This window comes from Siniperca chuatsi, linkage group LG12, assembly GCF_020085105.1.
Source record: "Siniperca chuatsi isolate FFG_IHB_CAS linkage group LG12, ASM2008510v1, whole genome shotgun sequence".
Lineage (NCBI taxonomy): Eukaryota > Metazoa > Chordata > Actinopteri > Centrarchiformes > Sinipercidae > Siniperca > Siniperca chuatsi.
This window is the reverse complement of record NC_058053.1, coordinates 22,577,574-22,598,643: the sequence shown is the minus strand read 5'-3', so window position 1 is coordinate 22,598,643 and position 21,070 is coordinate 22,577,574. Positions and strand designations below refer to the sequence as shown.

Below are 21,070 nucleotides of genomic sequence, written 5' to 3'. Positions count from 1 at the left end.
TACAGTAGATCAATTTTGGGGGAATTCAACACTTTATCCTGTTTACTGAGAGTCAAACAAGCTCACGGATGCCTTAACTAGAAGTCAAATGCAACTGGATTTGCTGTTTTACTCTTGAAGACCTTTGGATGGATGACTTTCACTGTTACTGTGTAATACTTAATACTGACGCTAACACTGATACAAGCAGACTTATAAATATGTAAATTATAACATGTAGTTTTGTTACACTACCCCATCTGTCTTTTGAAAAGTATTTCATATCCTTTGAGATGTGTTATTATTAATTTTGTTGACATTTAGTAAAGCTTAGCTAGACTACTTTCACCACTAGTAGAGCTGAAAAGACTAATTGATAAATTGATCAGATTATCGTAAGAAAATTTATTGTGAACAATTGTGATAATTGATTAATCATTCATCAAGTCATTTATCAAACAAAAAAGCCAAACGTTCACTCATTCATTCAAATATTTCCTACTTTTTCTTTTCTAAAAGAAATATTGAATTGATAATCTTTGGGTTTTGGACTGTTTGAAGACGGCTGGTTGGCTCAGGGGAACTGTCGTCTGACATTTTAGAAACTAAACAATAAATCAGTAGCTTGATTATTACAAGAAATAATCAACACATTAATCAATAATGAAAATAAGTTGCTTTAATATTAGCATACCTACAAACTGTGAACAGAGATGAAAAAGGTATTCATCAGTGTGTAAGTAGGGAAAAAAACCAAACCATCTCTTTCAGATAAACTGCAATCAGGAATTAAACTATTATTTGTGTGATTATGACAGTGTGTGTGTACACAGTGTCTGAAATACTGAGGACCAAATGCCAGTAAAATCTATTTTTGGGGGGCAAATCAATCAGTGCCACAGTCAGTGGCTGCTAACCCTGCTTATTCTGTGAATCTGTTAACAAAATGTCACTGAAAACAGGTAGGGTCACACATATTGATTATTCTGGACTGAACAAAAAATATATATCATTGACAGGGAGACAACATTTTGAGTTTACCAGCCATGGGCAAGTGAACCAAATAGATACTTGTGTGTGTGTGTGTGTGTGTGTATGTGGAGGAAGTTTGTATTAAATTGTTTTGACAGGCAAGCCTCTACCACCCAGACAGCTGCCCTCTAACAAAGTGCTGCAGTGTTTTTTTTGTGGAATGACCTCCATACACCTCACAGTGTTACCTACTGTACCAGTATACACACACACGACAAACACCCACCCACTCATAGACAACAAAGGTGACTAGTGGTGGGTGATAATGACAAAATTAGTCACAGTATTATAGCAATATTGATATGTAATGATTAGGGCTGCAGCTAAAAATTATTTTCGATTAAACTGTCAGTTGTGTTTTTCTATAAATCTATTAAACATTTGGTCTATAAAATGATTTTTTATTGATATTTGTGTCATAACATGAAGGTTATAAAGCACTCACCCATCTACCCAAGCCTATATATCCATAGCTAAGGAAATGATACAAAGAATATTGATAATAAGCAGCAATAAGGTACCAAAAAGTAGATTTATTGGCATACTTTTAAAGAGTAAGCAATAAAAAAAGTAAATAATAATTAATTAATTACTAAATAAAACATGTTTTAAACAAAAAATGTAAAAAAACCAAAGGACTTTAGTCATCAGTGTCAGTTGACATTTGCTGTGCGTGATGTGAGATCAGTTCTTGGACAATGTCTGTTGTTGATGTGATCCAGGAATGGACTCCATGTTTTCAGGAAGTCTTGGTGTCCTCGTTCATAACCTGCTATGTTGGACATTAGTTCGACAGTGCTCGAATGATGAGGGTGTGACCGCTTTCCATTGTCTCACTAATAATTCTGCATCCTGTCAACATAACCAATCGGCACCGTAGTTTACTGAGACCATACATCTGCAGTTTTTTAGGGATAATACCCAACATTATTAGGGCTGGGCTCTTTGTCAGGGAGACACTGAACAGTTAATTTATTGGTCTACAAAATGTTTAAAAATAGCGAAAAGTGCCAATCACAGTATCCTAAAGCCCAAGGTGACATCTTCAAATTGCTTGTTTTTTCTGACCAAAGTCCAAAACCTAAAAGGTATTTATTTTCCATTGAAATAAAACAGAAAATCCTCACATCAAGAAGTTGGAACAGAGTACTGTTTGGCATTTTTTGTTTTGAAAATGACTTAAAATGATTATCAAAATTGTGCAATTTTTTGTTGACAGTTTAATCTAACCAAATCTATCGGCTAATTGTTTCAAAAGATGTCACATTGTTCACTTGAGTATTCAGATTCTCATGCTACAGATTTCAATTCATGTTCATCACATTCATTTCAATGGTTGTGTTTTAGAGGCCCAAAATAGAGAATTTTCAAGTCTATTATATTTTTACTTATTACATTGTATTATTATACCGTACATACTTATCATCAACCGGTAAAACCACTTTGTACACTTATTTTAATTTTATACTAATATCCACTTTGTACTTAATTTATCTTGCCTGTATTATAGTGTATTATATTTTGATTTGCTTAATATTTCTATTCCTGTGTGCACTGACGTGATGGTGAGCAGCTGTAACAAAAGAGTTTCCCCTCGGGAATCAATAAAGTATTTCTGATTCTGATTAAATATCGTATGTGTGTGTGACAGATTTCAGTGAAATTCAACTTGTTGCCAGTAATTTACAGACAAGGCAACCAAAGAATGGGCTGGAGACTTCGGACAATTATTGACTGTAAAGTATTAACAACCAAATATTAAATACAATGACTTTAGTTAAGGTCTTGTTATCTTGTCCAATTAATTTTGGGCCCCTAAAATTGGGGTACTATGTATAAAAGGGCTACAATTCCTACACCGTAAATCTGTTGCGGATGTAAACCCTGCCGAATTAAAGCTGCGAGTCAGCACTTTAACCTCATAGTCATGATTTCATTTCAGATCCAGTGAGCTGTGGCACAGTGCCAAAATATCAAATAGTGTCACTGTCCAAATGCATACAGAGTGCACTGTACATACAAGCTCCACCCTTGTTTGCTAAGGCAGCTGTTCAACAGGAAGCAGAGCAGGAAAAGGTCTATATCAGTATTAAGCACAGTGGTCTACAGTGGCATTAATGTAACACATAATACAGCTAGCTCTCCAACAGAGCTGAAACGATAAATCGATCGTTTAGCGCAGCATACCAGTGTGTTTGCAGGTTTTAGCTCCCTCACTACAAATCACACATTCGTTTTAGATTTTTTGATGTATTTTTCCTATTGTTCCACGTAGCCATTGTCTTCCATTTATTTCCGCACAATCTGAAAATCAACTAGAAGACTTAGTGAACATGCAGTCCGCATTAATATTTGATAATGCTACATTATCGTTTTGTGGTTAGAAAAGTCTGAACTGTGTTACTTACCCCACACTTAACTTTTTCAGTACAGATTGGAAGCTCACTGTGCTCACAGTCTGCTTATTGATATTTTCATAACGTACTAAAACGAATGGGAACCACAGTTTCAACAAAATTGAACACGATTTATTGCAGGACTGTTGTATTAGACAGCATTAGTTTTAATAAACCGGCAACTGAGTGTATGTCACAACTTAGTCTTATCACTATGTAAAGCACTTTGAATTGCTCTTGTGTGAAACCGTGCTCTACAAATACATGAACAACTACTCTTCTTGGAAGAAAGCTGATGGATACGGTCGAAGGCTCCAGGAATAGCTACATAAGTGGAGCTTGTGTTTAGAATATTTACAGGCTTACATAGTCCTTTAAATCTTTCATCAAGCCAAATACCAAACATTTGCTGTGTGAATTGAATATTGTGGGTTTTGGGACTGGAGCAATTTGAAGATGCCACTCTGGGAAACTGATGGGCATTTTCACTATTTTCTGACATTTTAAAGAATAAACATTAGATTAGATAAAGTAGATTGGATTAATAGGTAATACAAACAATTGTTTGCTGCAGCCCTACTCTAAACCATATTGTGCAAGCGACAACAATTTTCATTCAATGAAGATTAGTTTATGCTGCCTAACCACTTCAGTTCTGACAGTCACATGACGTGGAAGGATACAGTGCTTCTTCCAAAGGGCACTTCTCTTACACACAGATACACAGTAGCTTCCTCACACCCGCCTGTGAGCGGCCAACACTTTCGTGCAGTTCGGAAAGTTTTTAACTTTCTATTCCCTTTACAAACTCAGGTGACTAACAGATGAGTTTCAGTGAGTCCTGCTGTGTTGACAACAATAACCGAACGTACCGCATGAATGAAACTAAAAACAGCAGAACTTCTTAAACACGACAGTGTAGGCTAGAGGGAAAGGTAAGGAAGCTCGCCAGGTCTGGCTCTCATGAGTTTACCGTTTTCGGTGAACGTTAGTTACGGCTCGGACACAGGGGAGGGACCCCGTGCAACGTTACACAGGCGACCGCTGGCCAGAAAGCCGCTCTGTGTAGGCAGTTAGTAAATCCAGTGGCTTTACCTGCGCCACAGAAACCGCAGTCCACCCACATTATTACTAGCTAGTTAAATCTGTGCACCAAGTTCAGTCAAGGGCTGTCAACTTTACCTCCTGCACGGGCAGGCTAGGAGTCGCGGTGAAGAGCGATTTTGATTTTTTTTTTTTTTCCCTCCTGAACTGCTTAACGGACACAGACGCCCTCCACCGCGCGCGGTACTGTCACAGAAAACCGTCGCAGTTCACACGACACGCGAAAGGGGTTCGTTTAGACTCACCAGCAACACCAGCATGAACATTTTCGCCTCTCTCATCTGTCTCCCGTAGCACTTCCAAGAGGCCATGATGCCGTTGCCACGTCTGGATACGCAGGCGCAATCGTTTCCCACGGATTCTTGGGCACGGCGCAAGGCTCCTTGGGAAATGTAGTATTGAGGAATAGTCGGTGGGAGGTGGTGCACCTGCCGCCTCCAACCAGCCAGATACCCTTTTCATGTTATTTGGATAGCAATAAGTGTTTAAGTAGCCTATAGTCTACATGCCATATTGCAAGACAATTAATTACACAAGACGGTAATTAATTGAATTAATTAAATTGGCTTGTGATTGAATGGCTCTTAATTAGCTCTTTATCAATTCGACTTCCGCTCCTTTAGAACATTTGGTTTGATTATAGCTGTGAAATGTGCTCCACAGCAGCTGATTTATGCAGTGCTTGGGCCAATACGCCTATAAAAAAAAGTAAATGCATAGAAATGGAATTCAAAGTAAAGCAAAATAAAAAGATTTTATAACATATTGTACACATGTACAGAAGTAAATACATTCACCTTCGAAAGCTTCATATCTGAAAAGGGTGGAAGGAATACAGTAGAAGAGAATAGAATGGGGATTGTGATATCCGACGAGAAGTAATAATTTACAAACCTGTTTAAATCCTACATCAAGGTAGAATAAGATAGAATAGAATACAATAGAATACGTGGAGCATTCACTTAATTAACTTTATTTTTCAGTTCAGTTTGCCCATCAGGTTTAGTTGTATTTAACTGAGGTGTAAAGAAAGAAAACAGCATAAATAAGTTCTGAATGGAATTTGGTTTGTAGGCTACCGATTGTTTCCTCATCACGATTTCCTAATATAGGCTAAGTATATATGTGCTGTATCGAAATGACGTAGGCCCACAGCTGCATACGTTAATGTTTTTTTAATGGACTTCGGCGTAGAAATGAAAAAAAGTGTTACACTTTTCAGTTCAGTTTGCTCATCAGGTTTAATTGCACAACATGAGGTATAAAGACGTAAAACAGCACAAATTAATTTATGAATGGGTTTTGGCCTCGTGCTATTTTCCTCAACCTACACTGAGTAATTAGCTGGTAGAACAATAGAATATAAATGACTTTGGTCCAGAGCAGCCTAACCATCACTTGTATGTGTTCACTGTTTGAGTTTCACTGTCTACTTTGGAGCAGCAAAGAAAACACTTTGATTCCCAGTGGAGTTCTACTGCCAGGTTACCCCCGCACACAGACACCCAGCAGGTAGCCTGCTGTGGAGTCCCAGACAACAACATGCAGGGCAAACCTTTCCCACAAGCCTTCCTGTCTCTCTCAGGTCCACGCTGTAATTCAGTCTCAAAACACCGCCTGCTTTTGCTCTGGACTGACGTTGTTGCGAAACTCTTCCAGCTCTCGCGGGTGGGGTGGGGGGGTCTACGCGTAGGCTACTTCCTCCCTACTTCGCTTGCAAATCGGCCCCATCTATACTTACTACCACCCCCCGCCCCCTCAACCCGTGGTATAGTCCGACGCTCAAGGAGAGAGAGAGCGCAGTTGTTGGCTGCAGGTCTCTCTGAGAGGAACGCGCACAGCGGCTGAGGACACAACACTAGAACCCGTCTCTATTCTGTCTCTACTGCCCAGAGTGCGAGTCTGATTCTCTCCTTATCTCTGCCTGCCATTGTCATCAACTGGGGGATACAAACACCATCGAAGGTAAGAGGAAAATCACTTTTTCTTTCTTTCCTTTGGAAAAATATCTGAAATGACTGATACAAAAACACTTTTTAGGTGTGTTGTGCACCAGTTTCCAGCTTGTATCCCCATTTAGATTTGCCGTTACAAGCGAAATGGATGTAGCTAGACTTTGCTGGGTTTTGATACTGGAGATAAAATCAACAGAATAGCCTGTTTTAGTCAGATAAAAAAAAAAATCCTCCATCACTAATGGATTGGCTGCTCGTAAGCTTTATTCAAACATGCCGTGGGGTCGGTTTTCTCCGGACCATTTTTCTATCAGAGCAGGGTTTGAGCAATGTGACGTTTTTTATTCTAAATATCAAACACTTTTCTGCGCTTTGACTGTTTCAGGTGAAGTTATTTGTCCGTTGATAATGTGTGTTATTCAGAGCAGTTAGCAGTCCCTTTATGCCACGCCAGTTTTACTTTCCACTCACGTTTCATCCCAGGATCAGAGGAGCATTTGTGGGCTGCAGGAGCTGCCTGTGCCTGACACATTAGCACTGTCTCAAACTTACTTTGTGCGCCACGCTGCCCCATAGTCCCGATCCAGACGAGATGTGAACTTTAAAAATAATCTCTTCAGGGGAAACTTCATTGATATGATCTTTCGGGAATGGTTGTGCGTCTCATTTTTTTCTCTTAAATTGTCTATATTCTGAAGTGGTAACCTAATTTGGGTTACAAATACGTGGTGTAAAATTGACCCTCTTGTTGTCCTTTTTCCAACTTTGCTAATGTACTTTGTTTAAGACTGCCCATAATGAACTCATTGCTAATCAATTCCAATTAACAAATTGGCTTTTACGCGCGGAATGTGCAGCCTTTGCGCACCGAGTGTTTTACATTCTTTTATTTTTTCCAAATCCCAGCAAACGTTCGTGGGACCAATTCTGCATGAAAACACTCAGAAATCAGCTCAGAAAGTCATTATTCATGAGCTTGTCACTTGGATGAATTGCTTCTCCATATCTCCACGATACATATAGACATTCCAGATCTGTTTTATTTTAAATTGAAAAGAGGGATAAGTGTCCAGCAGAAAGCTTTCCAGAGTGGGGATGTCGAACAAAGAAATTGTAAAAATAGGACATTTCCCTCTCGCATGTATTTAAGTTGATTATTCTGAAATGCTTTGTTGGAGCGGGCTGTGTTGCTGCAGAGCAACAGAGGGCAGTGTTGAGCAGCACTGTACAGCTGTGATAACACCTTGCCAGGTGAAGTTTGCTGCATCATGTGCTGGACTATTTGCTGTGCTCTCCACAAGTGAACACAGAAACAGTTCTGCAGATGAGCTTGTCTGTGCGCTGGAACAAAGGTGCAGCACTCATCCAAGCTTGGACAAAGCGTATATATGTTATATATGAAAACATATAGGGACATTGCTTTAATGGATTATTGCTTGTGTGATTTTTATTTTTGCTTCAGGTGGTTTAATGTCAAGCACTTTTGAACGAGCTTTTATCTGCAGGCGGTTTGCCGCGAACAGCTTTCAGAGACATTTAGTCCATAGCTGGCATTTTTTTTAGGCTTAAAATATCACATTCACTCTACTAAATTAATCAACAAACTTATTCACTTGAAAGCTATTTTACATCACCAGTAACCACCACCCTGGGGCTTTTAAAAGCTTTTTTGCACTCTTTTTTCATCTGTAATTTTATTGAGCCTGAGTGGTCTCAAATGCAAATGCAACTGAGCATGGCTGGTCTGAGTTTAGGGAAATGTGTCAGATGACATAAGTTTGTGTTGGAGTTAAGCTTTTTTTTAAAAAACCATTTACTTCTCTTTAAAATATGCCATGGACAGAAAATATTTATAATGTTCTCCCAAAATCATTTGATAACTATAATTAGTTATCCAATTAAACAAATATTCATATTATTAGTATGCAACAGTATTATATCTCTAATTTCAGTAGTAGTCAGTAGGCTAATAATTGCACACATATCACAGAATCCAGGTTTATTCAGTCCTGCTTCATATCTAAACAACCTCATTCTCCCCGTCTGGAATTCAAAACAGCAGTTGGCGTAACTCGTTTTTATTTTGTTCATTCATCAACATGTGAAAGTCCCATATCTCCCCCATCTTTTGATTGATATTTATATATTCTTACAGATTTTGTCATGCCCACATGCTTGTCTTATGGATGATTAATGCTTTTGTTATATGAAGAACTGTTTTAGTATCCTGGATCAGTCCTTTCAAATGGAAAACAGGTTTTCATCTTTGATGAACTTATGAGGGCTCTTGACATGTCCTGGTGGGGGGAACCAGACCAGCAAAGCAAAAGAGATCTGAAACAAAACACAAACTGGATGGAGGCCCCCCCAACTCCTCTTAGACCACCTCTATGTTCACTTTCCCCTTCTTTCTATTTCTCTGTCTCTCCTCGATGTCCTTGTAGTTACAATGTGTGAAAGTGTTTTGGTTTTGATTATATGTAGAGGTCTGTATCTTTGTGGCATCTGATGTCGACATAAATAATTCATTTTCATTAACAAATATGGTAGGTGTGGAATAGATGAGCCGGCAGCCTCTTCATCAAATTTTTAATGATGCATATTTAAGCTATGCCATGTGGATTATTTCTGTTGTCGGGCATCATTTGAGAGGGGACAAACGGATCTGAAAGTTTAATGTCTTGAGAACTTGATCCGTCCTCTCCGTCCGATATTACCTCTCTAAGAAAAAAAAAGATGCCATGTTCAATATGGTCTGAGCTCCATGATTGTGTGAGTGTTGATGTATGTGTCTGTCTAAAGAGATAACAGACAGATACAGATAACAAATATGATTCAGTCTGGTCTGAGGTAGCACTCTTCACACAGTTACCCTTCAGATATCTTTAGGTCTATAAAACTAGAAAATAATTTCAAGGAAAAATAATATGTCTTCCCAGAGTTGACAGACTGTTTAGTCATTTCATAGTGTAGCTTTTCACCGACCAAAACCAAGGCAGAAAGTGGAAAGTGACAACTTCTACAGCATGACATTTCTGGTGTTAGTTTGTCATTCAACTGTTTGGCTTTTCATGCACGTAAAACAAGCACTCCAGGACATCTGTCACCGCTCATATGAACCAGACCTCAGTTTATTTATGCACTGTAACACCTCATGCTCTTTTTTTGAATCCTGACATGAGAGTGGCCAAAGATGCATTTCCACGCTTTAAAACCCAGGACGGATGCTCTAAGAACTGCTGCGAGGCAGTGAGTGGCTAGCTGAGACGTGCTCTGCCGACCGTTGATCTTGATTTTGCTCCCTTTTTAAACTCCCTGAGCCTGGTATGTGAAAGTGAAGCAGAGAGATTGTAGACTTTCAAAGTGGCCTTCTTGAGGAGGATTCACATGGTAATTAGGTCAGGGCACACTGAGGAAAAACAAAGCTGTCCGCATGCAGAGAGAGCAGAAAACATACTGCACCTCTGTTAAGATGTTTCAAGGAGAGTGAAGAGACACGCAGAGAGATGCTTCCTTAAAGTGGCTCTATATATTCAGAACACTGCAGCCACATTGGTGTGTCTGCTGCTCTCTGTTATGTAAATATAATGCCAGATTTGAAATAACAGCTTCAGGCGCTGTGACTCGTGGTGGCAGCCCAGGCCTGAATTTTCACTGTGGTCTTTACACCCAGAATACAAAGCTCTGCTGCCTTGTCACCTGAGTGTGATTATGCTGTCCCACAGTGCTGCCATAAATGTTGCCATTTTCCATTCACACACTCTCTGCGGCCTGATTGAGGTCCTGCGCCTGACTACTCCTCATTTTATTTGAAATGAAATCATTCCTCAGCTATTTGATGACTTGTGCAGAAACATGCAAATTTTGGCTGTTTTTTTTTTTTTCCAGGTTGATGTGAGCGGTCTATGGTCAATTTTATTGTCAGAAGCAAACTGTGGCTTGACAGATAAACTTTGCTTCACTCGAACAGCACCCTGATTAGAATCTGCCTTCAACTTAAGTTCAGTCTTTTGTTCATGGCGGAGTAGGTTTGAGGAAGAACGTGTACTTGTGATAACCAGACAGTTTGAGCCGTCAGCAGAGGGAGGCCAGCGGGCTGCATGGTGCAGTCTGAGCCGGTGGGTGGAAATGAATAATTCCACGATGTCTGTCCGGGTCCCCTCAGCCTCCCGGGATCTCATTGTTTCTGAATGCAGAGTGCACTTGGCGTGGCCTTCGCTCGCAGTGTCTGTCTGTTTGTAACCTAGCCTCTCTCTGCCTCAACACACAACCTTGCCATCTGTGAAATCCGATACGGCTGCAGCGTCTCTGCACTCTGTCTGCAACCCTGCTAATTAATGCTTGATGTGTCCCAACAGTCTCAATTTGTCTCTGGAACGTTATCATCATTGTTTGCCCTCCCTTTTCCTGTGTTATTACTGTACCTTTACAAATAGGGTGAACATAGATGAAAAGGGAAAGCAGTCTGTCAAGCAGAAAAATAAGCTGGAGAGAAATATGTTCCACCTACTACGTTATTTTTTATGCTGTTTAATGTAGTTCTAAAACTATTATATGATTAATATCATAATGTATAATATGGTAATAATATATAATTGTAAATTGGTGGGTGTAATTTGGTTTTGGACTGTCAGACAGAACAAGCTATTTGAAAATGTCACCTTGGTCTCTAGGAACTTGTGATGGACAATTTTTACTATTTTCTGAGACAAAAAAAAAAACAAACAAGCAATTGACAGATAACGAAATTAATTATTTGTTGCAGCACTGGTTTAATGTAGTGTAACTGCACGTCATTCTCAAACTTGAGCATTGACTGCTTCAAAATCATCATTAGAATATACAGTGTTTTCCTTTTCACACATTCTCATTGTTATCCCTCTTGGTGTTAGATGAGGTGTGTGTGTGAGTGTGTGTTGTGTGCAAGCATGCGCTCATACGTGCATGTGCGCATGCGTGCAAGCAATTTGATTTTTCTCTTTGTATGCGTGCGAAGCGGACGTGAAGGCATGTGCCTTTTCTCTCCCGTCCCTCCTCTGTTCAGCCCCGGGAAGGTCTAAGCAGGGCGAGAATAAAAGGGGCGCAAGAGGAGGAGAAAGTGCTCCCACAGTTGATTTGGCCATTGTGGGGGGAGGAACACTATTCCCATTGATGCTCTGGACGCATGGCTGAAACCCCCAGAAGCTTTAGGAAGGGAGCTTATTCAAGGCTTGATGTGACCCGGAGGACTGGGTTGGAAGATGGGTGTTGAGCCCATTGTGGGGACGGTGGGAACATTGTCCCCGCTCCGCTGCTTTAATACCACTCTGAACCACTGGCTCTGTGAGCTGGATGGGCTCTCAGGTTGTCTGTTTTTGCTTTGCCAGACACTGGAGAGGTCTCTTATGTTAGAGGTCTCATGAATTTTCAAAGTCCTCATAGAGATCTGAGAAGCACTTTCCTGGAGGCTCCCATCAGAAAATCTATTATGATTTTTAATTTAATTGAACTATTTAATAGAGTTGAGCTGGATTTTGTGTCAATATAATATCAATATCCTGTTACAAGAGTTGAGTCGAATTTATATATTTTATGTCTTGCTTTTCTGCATTACAGTTGAGTGTGTCGCTGTCAAATTTCACTGTTGGTTTCTTTTATCCATGAATGCAATCCTTCCCTAAACTCAACCAAGTAGCTTTAGTTGTCTAAACTTAACCAGACTTTAACCATAGAGGTGGTAGATTAGAAAATGCTCATACAGGTCATTTTGGAGTACTTATTTGAAATTTGTGTAATGAACTATGAGTGCCATCATCTAAAAATACTGATAGTCATATCATCACATTAAATCAAATACAAACAGGGGACAAATTAAAGTAAAAACCCACATAAAGTGTCTTAGTAATGTATTGCACCACCACAAGCCTCCAGAACAGCCATAATGCTCCTTGTCATAGATTCTCCAAGTCTCTGAACTCTTCTGGAGGGATGAAGACCATTCTTCCAAAATATAGTCCCTCATTTGGGGTTTTGATGATGGTGGTGAAGAGTGCTGTCTGACAAGTTGCTTAAATCTTCCATAGCTGTTTAGTTGAGTTGAGATCTGGTGACTGTGAAGGCCATAGCATAGGTATGATTCACATAACTTTAATACTTGTGACATACCTTGTCTGTATGGAAGCATTTGCATCCGTTATGTTTCTCTACTCGTTCATTCAAGTTTTTTCTCTTATTTGTCACCCAATGATATCAAAAAACAGTTGTATATTAATTTTGCTATGATGAATTGGTACCAGTAGGCAAAGGCAAAGTGAAAACTGTGCACATTCTTTGAAACTCGACACCAATAAATTGTTTGATTGCACAAAATAGAAACACATCATGTTGAGGGTGACAAAATTCCTTTTCTGACATAAATGTGGTACTTTTAAACATATTTCTTGAATGCATAGTATATCTCTATCATATACACTGTAAACATGAAGTAATAATATTTCATAAAAACTACTGTGTAAAGTTCAAGTGTACATCAAACCCTTACTTTTGCTTTGAAACCTCAGCATTCCTCTCAAGGATCTCTGGGTTTCAGGTATTTTACTTTGAAAAGCCCCATTGTGCCCTGCTTTAAGAAACCCTCATAATGGAATAAGGCACATTTTTACCCTACCATACACTCTAAAATGGTTGTATCTCTTCCAAATGGACACACAGGGTGAGAGCTAAACTCCTTTCTTGAGTTTGTGCTCAGTGAAGTAATAGGTTTGCAGTAAGCTCTCCAAACAAGGCTTGGATTAGGACACATTGGCAACTCCTGTGGTATTTATCTAGCTATGTATTTACACACTGACAGGAAAACGAGTGACTTTATAACAGTTTTTTCTATTGTGTTTGGGATTTATTTGGCATTGTAATAGGCTGTCATAATTCAGTTTGTCATCTCAACAGTACCAGCGGGTTTGGAGGCTATTAGCTAAAGCAGATCAGAGTTCATGATGTGTTTACCTAAAGTTTTATTAGCATTGGTTTGTTTCCAGTATCAGACTTTGATTAACTGCCTCTGATAGGGCGTATAACTGGCTCATTAGAGAGCACAGCACATGCATCTCTGCTGGTCAGCAGTCTGGTGTTTGTGAATGTTCCTGTTTGGTTGCAGGAAAATCCAGGAAATCAGCAGTTAGCAGCTGGTCTCCACTTTCACCGTTACCCACAACCCTCCATCCCTGTAGCACATGTAATTGGACAACCACATGTCAGGCTGCGATTTGCAGTATGAGCCTAATGATTTTGCAGCACTAAATATGATGAAAGCAGTTGTCCCTTTGTCAGATGTTGGCTGGAAATGTAATGGTACTGGTTAAATTCACTGGAGAGTAGAGGTTTACTGCGGAGAGAAAACTCTCTCTGTCCCAGCCCCTGTTTTGCCCGATCCACATACATTTCCTCTGAACCTTGTCATAACTGAAACAAAAAGTGTGCATTAAGGCTGGACCATATAGCCTAAAAACATTTGTCATGATGAATTCTAACGTTTACCTTGATAATGATAAATGTTAACAGTCATTTTTAAGAAAATACATTGGTGAATGGTATTTTCTTCCTCGTGTCAGCTCAGTTCTGATTAGTTTGTCCCGATTAATGATTGTATGACCAGTTAAAGATTGTGAACTTCTTTGCTGAAATGTTCGCTGACAGATTGGTTGTTTTAGCTTTTCTCACTTTAAGCATATTGGATTCAAACAATGTACTTCTTCAGAAGAACTTCCTAAATTAAGGTTGGTCAAAGATTCACAGTGATGGTAATTGAATTTGGTTTGTTGTCTAGTATTATTCTGCATCGATCTGTGGTAACAAGGACTTGACCATTACCTTTTTCTTGTTGTGTTTGTAAAACAAATTATTCTGTGGGAAATTTTGCCGCAAATTTCTAGCCAATATTTATTTTTCCCCATCTCATCTGGCTCCTGACACAAGAGTAAGACTGCTGTCCTATTTAGATGTCACCCTACAGTAAACAGCAGAGCAGAGGATGAATCACAAATAGTCTTCTGAGGAACACAACATGAATGGGTCCAGTGACAGGTGTAGCAGCTGGAAAATCAAACATACAAAATATTGCTGTTTTTATAGTTTCTGATGGTTTCTTTATCGTTTTGTTCCTCTTCTGTTTTTCCTATTTTCTTTTCTGTGAGAAGTTCATCTTTCCCTGTTAGAATTCAGAACCTCTAAATGTTTTATGCTGTGTTATTACTGTCCCTGACCCAAAGACACAAAGCCTGCATTTTGGATAATTACATATCTCCTTCACATTGCTTTCAATATATTCTATACCCTCATGGTGAAACACAATATCACGCTGACTTGATAATATCATCTTTCATATGCCATTCATGCTATGTTCTTCATTCTCCTCAATCCACAGAAATCACCAGCGACAATTACTCCCACAATCTACTTTCAATGCCTCTGGTCAATTTCCTCTGGAAAATCAGTGTTCAGAGTGTGTATGTGTACAAGACACGGCATGGTTCCGAATTGAGGAATGAGTGACAAAGGGAAACAATAACAGAGACCACATACTCTTTTGTGTGGCAGCTATAGGCCTATTTCACATCGCAGATGCCAAAACATCTCACATTCTCACAGAGAATCAGACCGGGCTATTATTCAGTGTCTGCATTTGATAGCTTTTCCTATTTGACCTGGGTAGCAATGAGCACCTAGCTGTACTCCAGCTTAACCTGCCAGACGCACAGGAGAAATGATTCTAGTCTGTCTTTTGACCTTTTTGTTTGGCTCTTGCCAGAAATCTCTTGGTCTTAAGCCAACAGACAGACTGGAGTTTTTCTCCACCAAAGTGGCTGATTTGTGATTCATGTTGCGTGTGAGCATTGGTTACTCATTTCTGGAGTTGAGGCTTGCAGGGGGATGGTACTGCAAAAGTAGCCTTAATCAAGAGCTCATTAGTTAACTGGTGCTGAACACAGAGAACATATATGACCACATGTCTATGAAATGAGCGTATCACCAAACACTTGGGACTGTAGACCCTTCAGAATATGACCCGAGTCCTCATTTGATGTTTGACACGAGGATCAGCTGCAGTGCACCATAAAAAAACTTGCTCTGTCTGTCACCGGTGACAAGTCTGACAAACAGGGGTGAAACAAATGTTTAAGTCAACAAAGTGGAACAAAAAACATGATGCATATAAGTTTTGTCCCCTCAAGCTTAAAATGTTCAATCGTAAACACATTTTTTGTGCCCCACTACCTCTACAGCATTGCCGCGTTTGGTTCGCTGTTGGCTTTGGTTACTATGACGATAGAAGTGGCTCTCGGCGGGAGCAGGAGGGTCTGTTTCAGACTGAGGCAGACAGAGAAAGAGAGGAGTGTGACAGTGATTAATGTCCTGGCAGAAACAGAGACGGTCGACTCTCAGGGCCCCGTCGTCACCATCAGAGTGTTAAGCAGCATGCCGGCCCTCAACCAACACTCACTAGCACAAGAACAGGAAGAAGTTTAATCACAATCATCTGAATTATTTATTATACAAAAATCTATTACTTTTTCAACTTGTTGAAAGCCGGAGTAAATTGAAATGTTGGATTAAGCCAAGAAGGAAATGAGATTCACCTATGTGTCTTCTAAAATCAATCCTCGTTATCCAGCTGATTAATGGAAAAACATTTGTTGCAGCATCCCCGCGCTCGCCTCTTATTCTGAAACATCAAACAAGCCGAGGTGGCCTTTCCCATGTGGCATGGGGAGAGGTGCTAATAGTCAACCGTTGGGAGTCACATGGTGCTCCGGTTACCGTGCAGCCTGTTAACAAGGAAATGAAGTGATGGAAGACCAGAGGCCAAACGTCTGCATGACAGAGATAAGCAGCCGACCATGCTTTCTCATTCCACTGCCCCCAACAAGACACGCTCCAGAAACACTGCGTCTGGATATTTAGCCAGAAGGGTTTGGACGATGGAAAATGTACAGTATGTGCCTTTTTAAACATCACCATGCTTCTGTACTTGCACATACAACCGCATACACATGTGCGCACACCTTATTCTCCCTTCATATATACTGGACACACTTTTTATAAAGAAACGACCTCAAAGCTTTGCCGCAGTACCTGTTCCTCTTTCATGTCCCCCACCTGGATCTCAAGGTCCATTAGAGCTCCTTTTGAGGATCTTGGTTTCTGCCTGGGTTTTCACACTTCACCGCACTTTCCCTCCCCTGTCCCTTTACTCCGCTGCTCCCCAATAACACTGCAGCTGAAAGGAGCTTCTATTGGGCTGCTATAGTGCGTAGTGTGTTTGTGAGCACCATGTACTGCAGTTAAAGCTCATCCTCGGAGGGAAAAAAAAGTCTCTTCTTCTTCCTCTTCAGTGGCCTCTACACCTGGCGCCCCCGCCCACCACCTTCAAACATTCTTTACTCTCTATGACTTGACCGTCTGGCCCTCCTGTCTTATGTCGATAGCAGTGTTAAGGAGCACAAAGCACACAAACTATGTGATGCCGGTGTAAGACATAGTAAAGACATGATGAATGAGCTCCAGACATACACACATTCCTTTGTGTATTCATTCAATACAGGAGGTAACATTACCTTGTCATTTTTTACACACCTGTCTGGCTTGTTCACCTGACCTCAATGGAATAAATGTGTGGGCCTGTTTTCATATTTCTCTTTACAAAATGCTAAAGGACCACAGGTAGTTTCAACAGGAAGGAAGTGGAGCACTTTCTAGCGATGTGTAAATCAGCTGGATGTTTGATGGCAGAGTAAATGTCTGCCCCCGCTCACAGCAGATTGCTTTTGCTAGTCTTGGCCAGCAGCCCCATTCATCACGCACCATGATAGCAGCTTTAGTCAAGCCCTTTTTTAAACTATGGCTGAGGTCCCAATAGCGGTCCTGAACGTACAGTGTTTCTCAAAATGACAAATATATTAATGCTTTTAAAACATATGGACACAGCACAATTTGGAAATTAATTTTCAACAGTACTTTTAAAATAAGCCATACTGCATTGTCACTTACTAATGTTACAAAATAGTGAATCAACATTTGTTATTTTCAACACCCAGCACCAGGGAGGACTAATCTGTGGCTGTATAGGAAGGGGTGTTTTATATGTAGTGAAATAATATAAGCTCAAAGGTCCACTTACTAGCTTTTGGAGTTGTCAACCACATTTCACAGTCTCAGGCTGAGGAGTCATTATGTGAGCTAGGTCTTCAGTCAGGAGATAACAAGTGAAGATGTGTTTTATTTTTGAAAAAGAATTGAAAGATTAATCACTCAGCTGCAAATAAGCATGTTAAAAGAATATAAAAACTAGGATGAACATCAACATTGTCCTTTCAAGATGAAAAGCTCTCAAAGATGAAAAGGGACCCTTTCAATGTTTCACAGTTAATTTGACAAATAGCAAACTTAAAAGGCATACCTGCTGCTTCTCATATCTGCTGCATCTCTGCAGCAGCTAACCATATCCTACTGGAACCTAAATCCTGACTCCAGTCACAGACGGCAGTGCTATATATATATATAAGACCTATTTTGTTTTATTGAAAGCTGCATTCAATAATTTGTTTTACCACTTGTGAGCAGAAGAACTCCAAAACAAGCTAAAAAACAAGTCCAATATTCACTTTCCTTTTAGCTTTGGTTTGGTCTCCACCAACTCCTGAGAAAAATATCCAGCTCTTTAGCTGCTAAATGCTCCACTACGTTCACCAGCTAGTTGCTTACTTTGTCTGTCTGCTGTTTGGTGCTGAGCAGGTAGTGGGGTACAGTGGGTTTATCACAGCTTGTTTGCTGAAAACACCTGAGAGTACTAAGACCATGAAGCCAGGGTGCAAAATTAACTTTTTTGTTGGCTAGTGAATGTTTAAACTTTGCCAGCCACTCAATATACTCAATATAGAATACCATTGTTTTTTTTGGCTGGTTAGTGAAGCCACTTGTGTATTTTAGCTGCATTTGGCTGGTGCTAATTTTGTGTCCTGCATGAAACTATACAGTGTGTGCAGTAAAACCAAAACAATGAGCTAAAAGAGGCTACAGAGCTCCATAGAGCTGCAGAGTTGATAATTCTCTATGAGTATGTTGCGAGGGACCCCATTCACATTAAAAGTAGTAATTTGGTCCATCGTTAGTATAAAAATATTGAATGGTACAGCTGTAATGTAATCCAAAAACAGTTACACGAGGGGGGTTGTCTTATATTTATGTCAATATGGGTATCTTAAATCAATCCAGGGATAAAAACAAAAACAAAACATACAAAAATAAATACACTGTGAGGTACAGTTTCCACTGTAGCAATGCCTGGTCTGTCCCCAGTCATTCTAATGTGTCCTTGCAGTCTCTTACTCTGTAACTGATTCAGTGTCCAGAAATCTGACCAATTTACATCTAACCCACTTGGCTTTATTTACCTGCAGTGGTTTGGTCCGTTCATAAACACCTGGCCGGATGAATGGGTGTATGATGAAGGTAGATAGATGTATACTTACGTCACGTCATTGCAACAGCACTAGCAATTACCACAGGGGGACAGGCAGGTGTGTGTGTTATTTAGACACATGCTGCTCTCTCATTTTCTGCGGCGCTCTTAGTTTCGCTTCTCATTTTGGCTCCAGTGAATTATGACGCCCTGGGGCAGCAGTGAGAAGACAACAGGAGAGAAATACTCTTCTCACAGCTCTCTAACACTGTTCAGCAACTTTCACGTTGCAGACATGGGTACTGAAAGTTTTGGAGGCTAAAGACTTTGACTGAAGGTCAGAGACTCAGACAGCAGGCTGGCACAATTCAAAGGCTGTTATTACATGCAGATGTCTCAGTTTATGTGTGGAGGGGCCCTTGGCCCTGTGCTCTCCTGTGTTGTATATTAATCAGAAAGTAGCAAAGCTGCAGTTGAGTTGCTTGAACATATCAAAAATGTTGTATTTACTTGGTTTGCATGTCAATTTTTGTTGGTATTATTTTGTTTAGGTTTGACAATTCTCCTAATTATGTACTTGAAGAAAATATTTAAGTTTATTAATGTTTAAAAAAAATATACATTACAAAGGTATGTGAACACTTGAATATTACACTTGTATGTTATTGTTGAACATCTCATTCCAAAACCGTTGACATTAATCTGTTGCTGTCACAGCCTCCACTTTTCTGGGAACACTTTAGTTTGGAAACTGGCTGAAGGGATCTGCTCCCATTCGGCCACAAGAGCACGAGTGAGGTCTAACACTGATGTTGGGCAATAAGGCCTGGCTCATAGTCAGCATTCCAGGTGTTGGATGGGGTTGAGGTCAGGGCTCTGACCATTTCTTTATGGATCTGGCTTTGTACACAGGAGCATTGTCATGTTGAAAAAGGAAAGGGGGTTCCCCAAACTGTTGCCACAAACTTGGAAGCATATTATTGTATAAAATATCATTGTATTCAGAGGCACTAACATTTCCCTTATTTGGGACTAAGGGACCTATAGCCAAACCACAATAAAACAGCCCGAGATCAGAAGTACAACAATAGTTCTGTATGTGAACAAGTGTGTGGAATTGCAGAGAATTTCAGTCAACACATTCAGTAGTAGTAGGAACTTGTTTTTCTTATAGCTTAGCTTCAGTTCTGTACTCACAAACCCTTCTGACTATCCTGCATATCCCACAGTAACCCGCCCCAGCCACCCTCGATGCCCCTTGCTGCTTCGACAGCATGCCCCTGCTGGCATGACGCCCAGACACCCTTGGCGATTTACAAACCTGCAGTGATGGCAGCCGTGGCCGCGCGTCTCTGACTTTGCTGAAGATGTGCTTCTATTCATTAAGGCGGCACAAATGACAGAGGGCCACTTGTATTCTGCGGTGAGAGGGATAAACAAGACATAAAACACAGGGCTGTTGGCCGGGGACAGCCAATTTGTGGTGGTTAGACTGTGTTTAACTTCAGGTGTCCTCTCTCTCTCTGTCCCTCTCTTTCTCTCGTCTCTCTGATTGTCTTCCTTCCGTGTTGAGATTTGTTTTTGTATCAAAAAGGTAACCTGCGGGTGATGTAAATGAGTGTTTTCTAGTGGCTGCATATTTCTTTGAGAGATTTATGTGAGCAGATAGCTCCTGGTGTGTCTTCAATTCATTGTTCTTTCATGAGTTGTGTGCCTTGGATTAGTTTCATCACAACACTAAAAATGATTTTTATAATCTTCAACAGGTAATGCATTTGGAATCAAGGCGTTCTGTAAGATCTGAAAGAGATTGAAGTTTTAACTTTTTGTTTTGTCTTGTAATTTCCATGAGCTAGCTCTGTTCTGCACGTGTTGCCAACACAATATAACAGCTATTGTACTTGAGTATTTTGTTTACACAGAAACTCCCTCCTTCTATGAACTCATACAGTCATGTATGGTGTCAGTGGTTTTAGGAGATTTTCAGTGAATGTGCTGAACAATCCAGCTGTTAAAATAAAAACATTTCCAAATAGAATAGGTTTCAGGAGCAAAATGTGTAATTATTTCATTTATAGAGCTAACAAGTCTCTATCAAGTTGGTTAGTTGCTTTTTTGTTTTTGTCATTTCATAATTGTTGTCATAATTTTAGAATATTAATTATTTCTTT

At 40.0% G+C, this 21,070-nt stretch overlaps 2 protein-coding genes across 7 annotated transcripts in view; one reads left to right on the top strand and one right to left on the bottom strand.

Moving 5' to 3' along the window:
* The window catches only part of pdia5 (protein disulfide isomerase family A, member 5), a 54,881-nt gene extending 49,976 nt beyond the window's left edge, over positions 1-4,905 (bottom strand). The window contains exon 1 of the mRNA XM_044215760.1: positions 4,757-4,905. Within this exon, the coding sequence (XP_044071695.1) occupies positions 4,757-4,822 (66 nt within the window). The 5' untranslated portion in view covers positions 4,823-4,905. The remainder of the gene's footprint in view (positions 1-4,756) is intronic.
* A 1,371-nt stretch (positions 4,906-6,276) lies between these two features.
* Positions 6,277-21,070, top strand: part of sema5ba (sema domain, seven thrombospondin repeats (type 1 and type 1-like), transmembrane domain (TM) and short cytoplasmic domain, (semaphorin) 5Ba) — a 166,707-nt gene continuing 151,913 nt past the window's right edge. For 4 of the 6 annotated variants that reach the window (XM_044215755.1, XM_044215756.1, XM_044215753.1 and 1 more), the window contains exon 1: positions 6,279-6,476. The gene's annotated coding sequence lies outside the window, so the exon portion shown is untranslated. Of the gene's footprint in view, positions 6,477-21,070 lie in introns of all 6 variants that reach the window. The other 2 variants (XM_044215757.1, XM_044215759.1) reach the window with 2 other exon arrangements.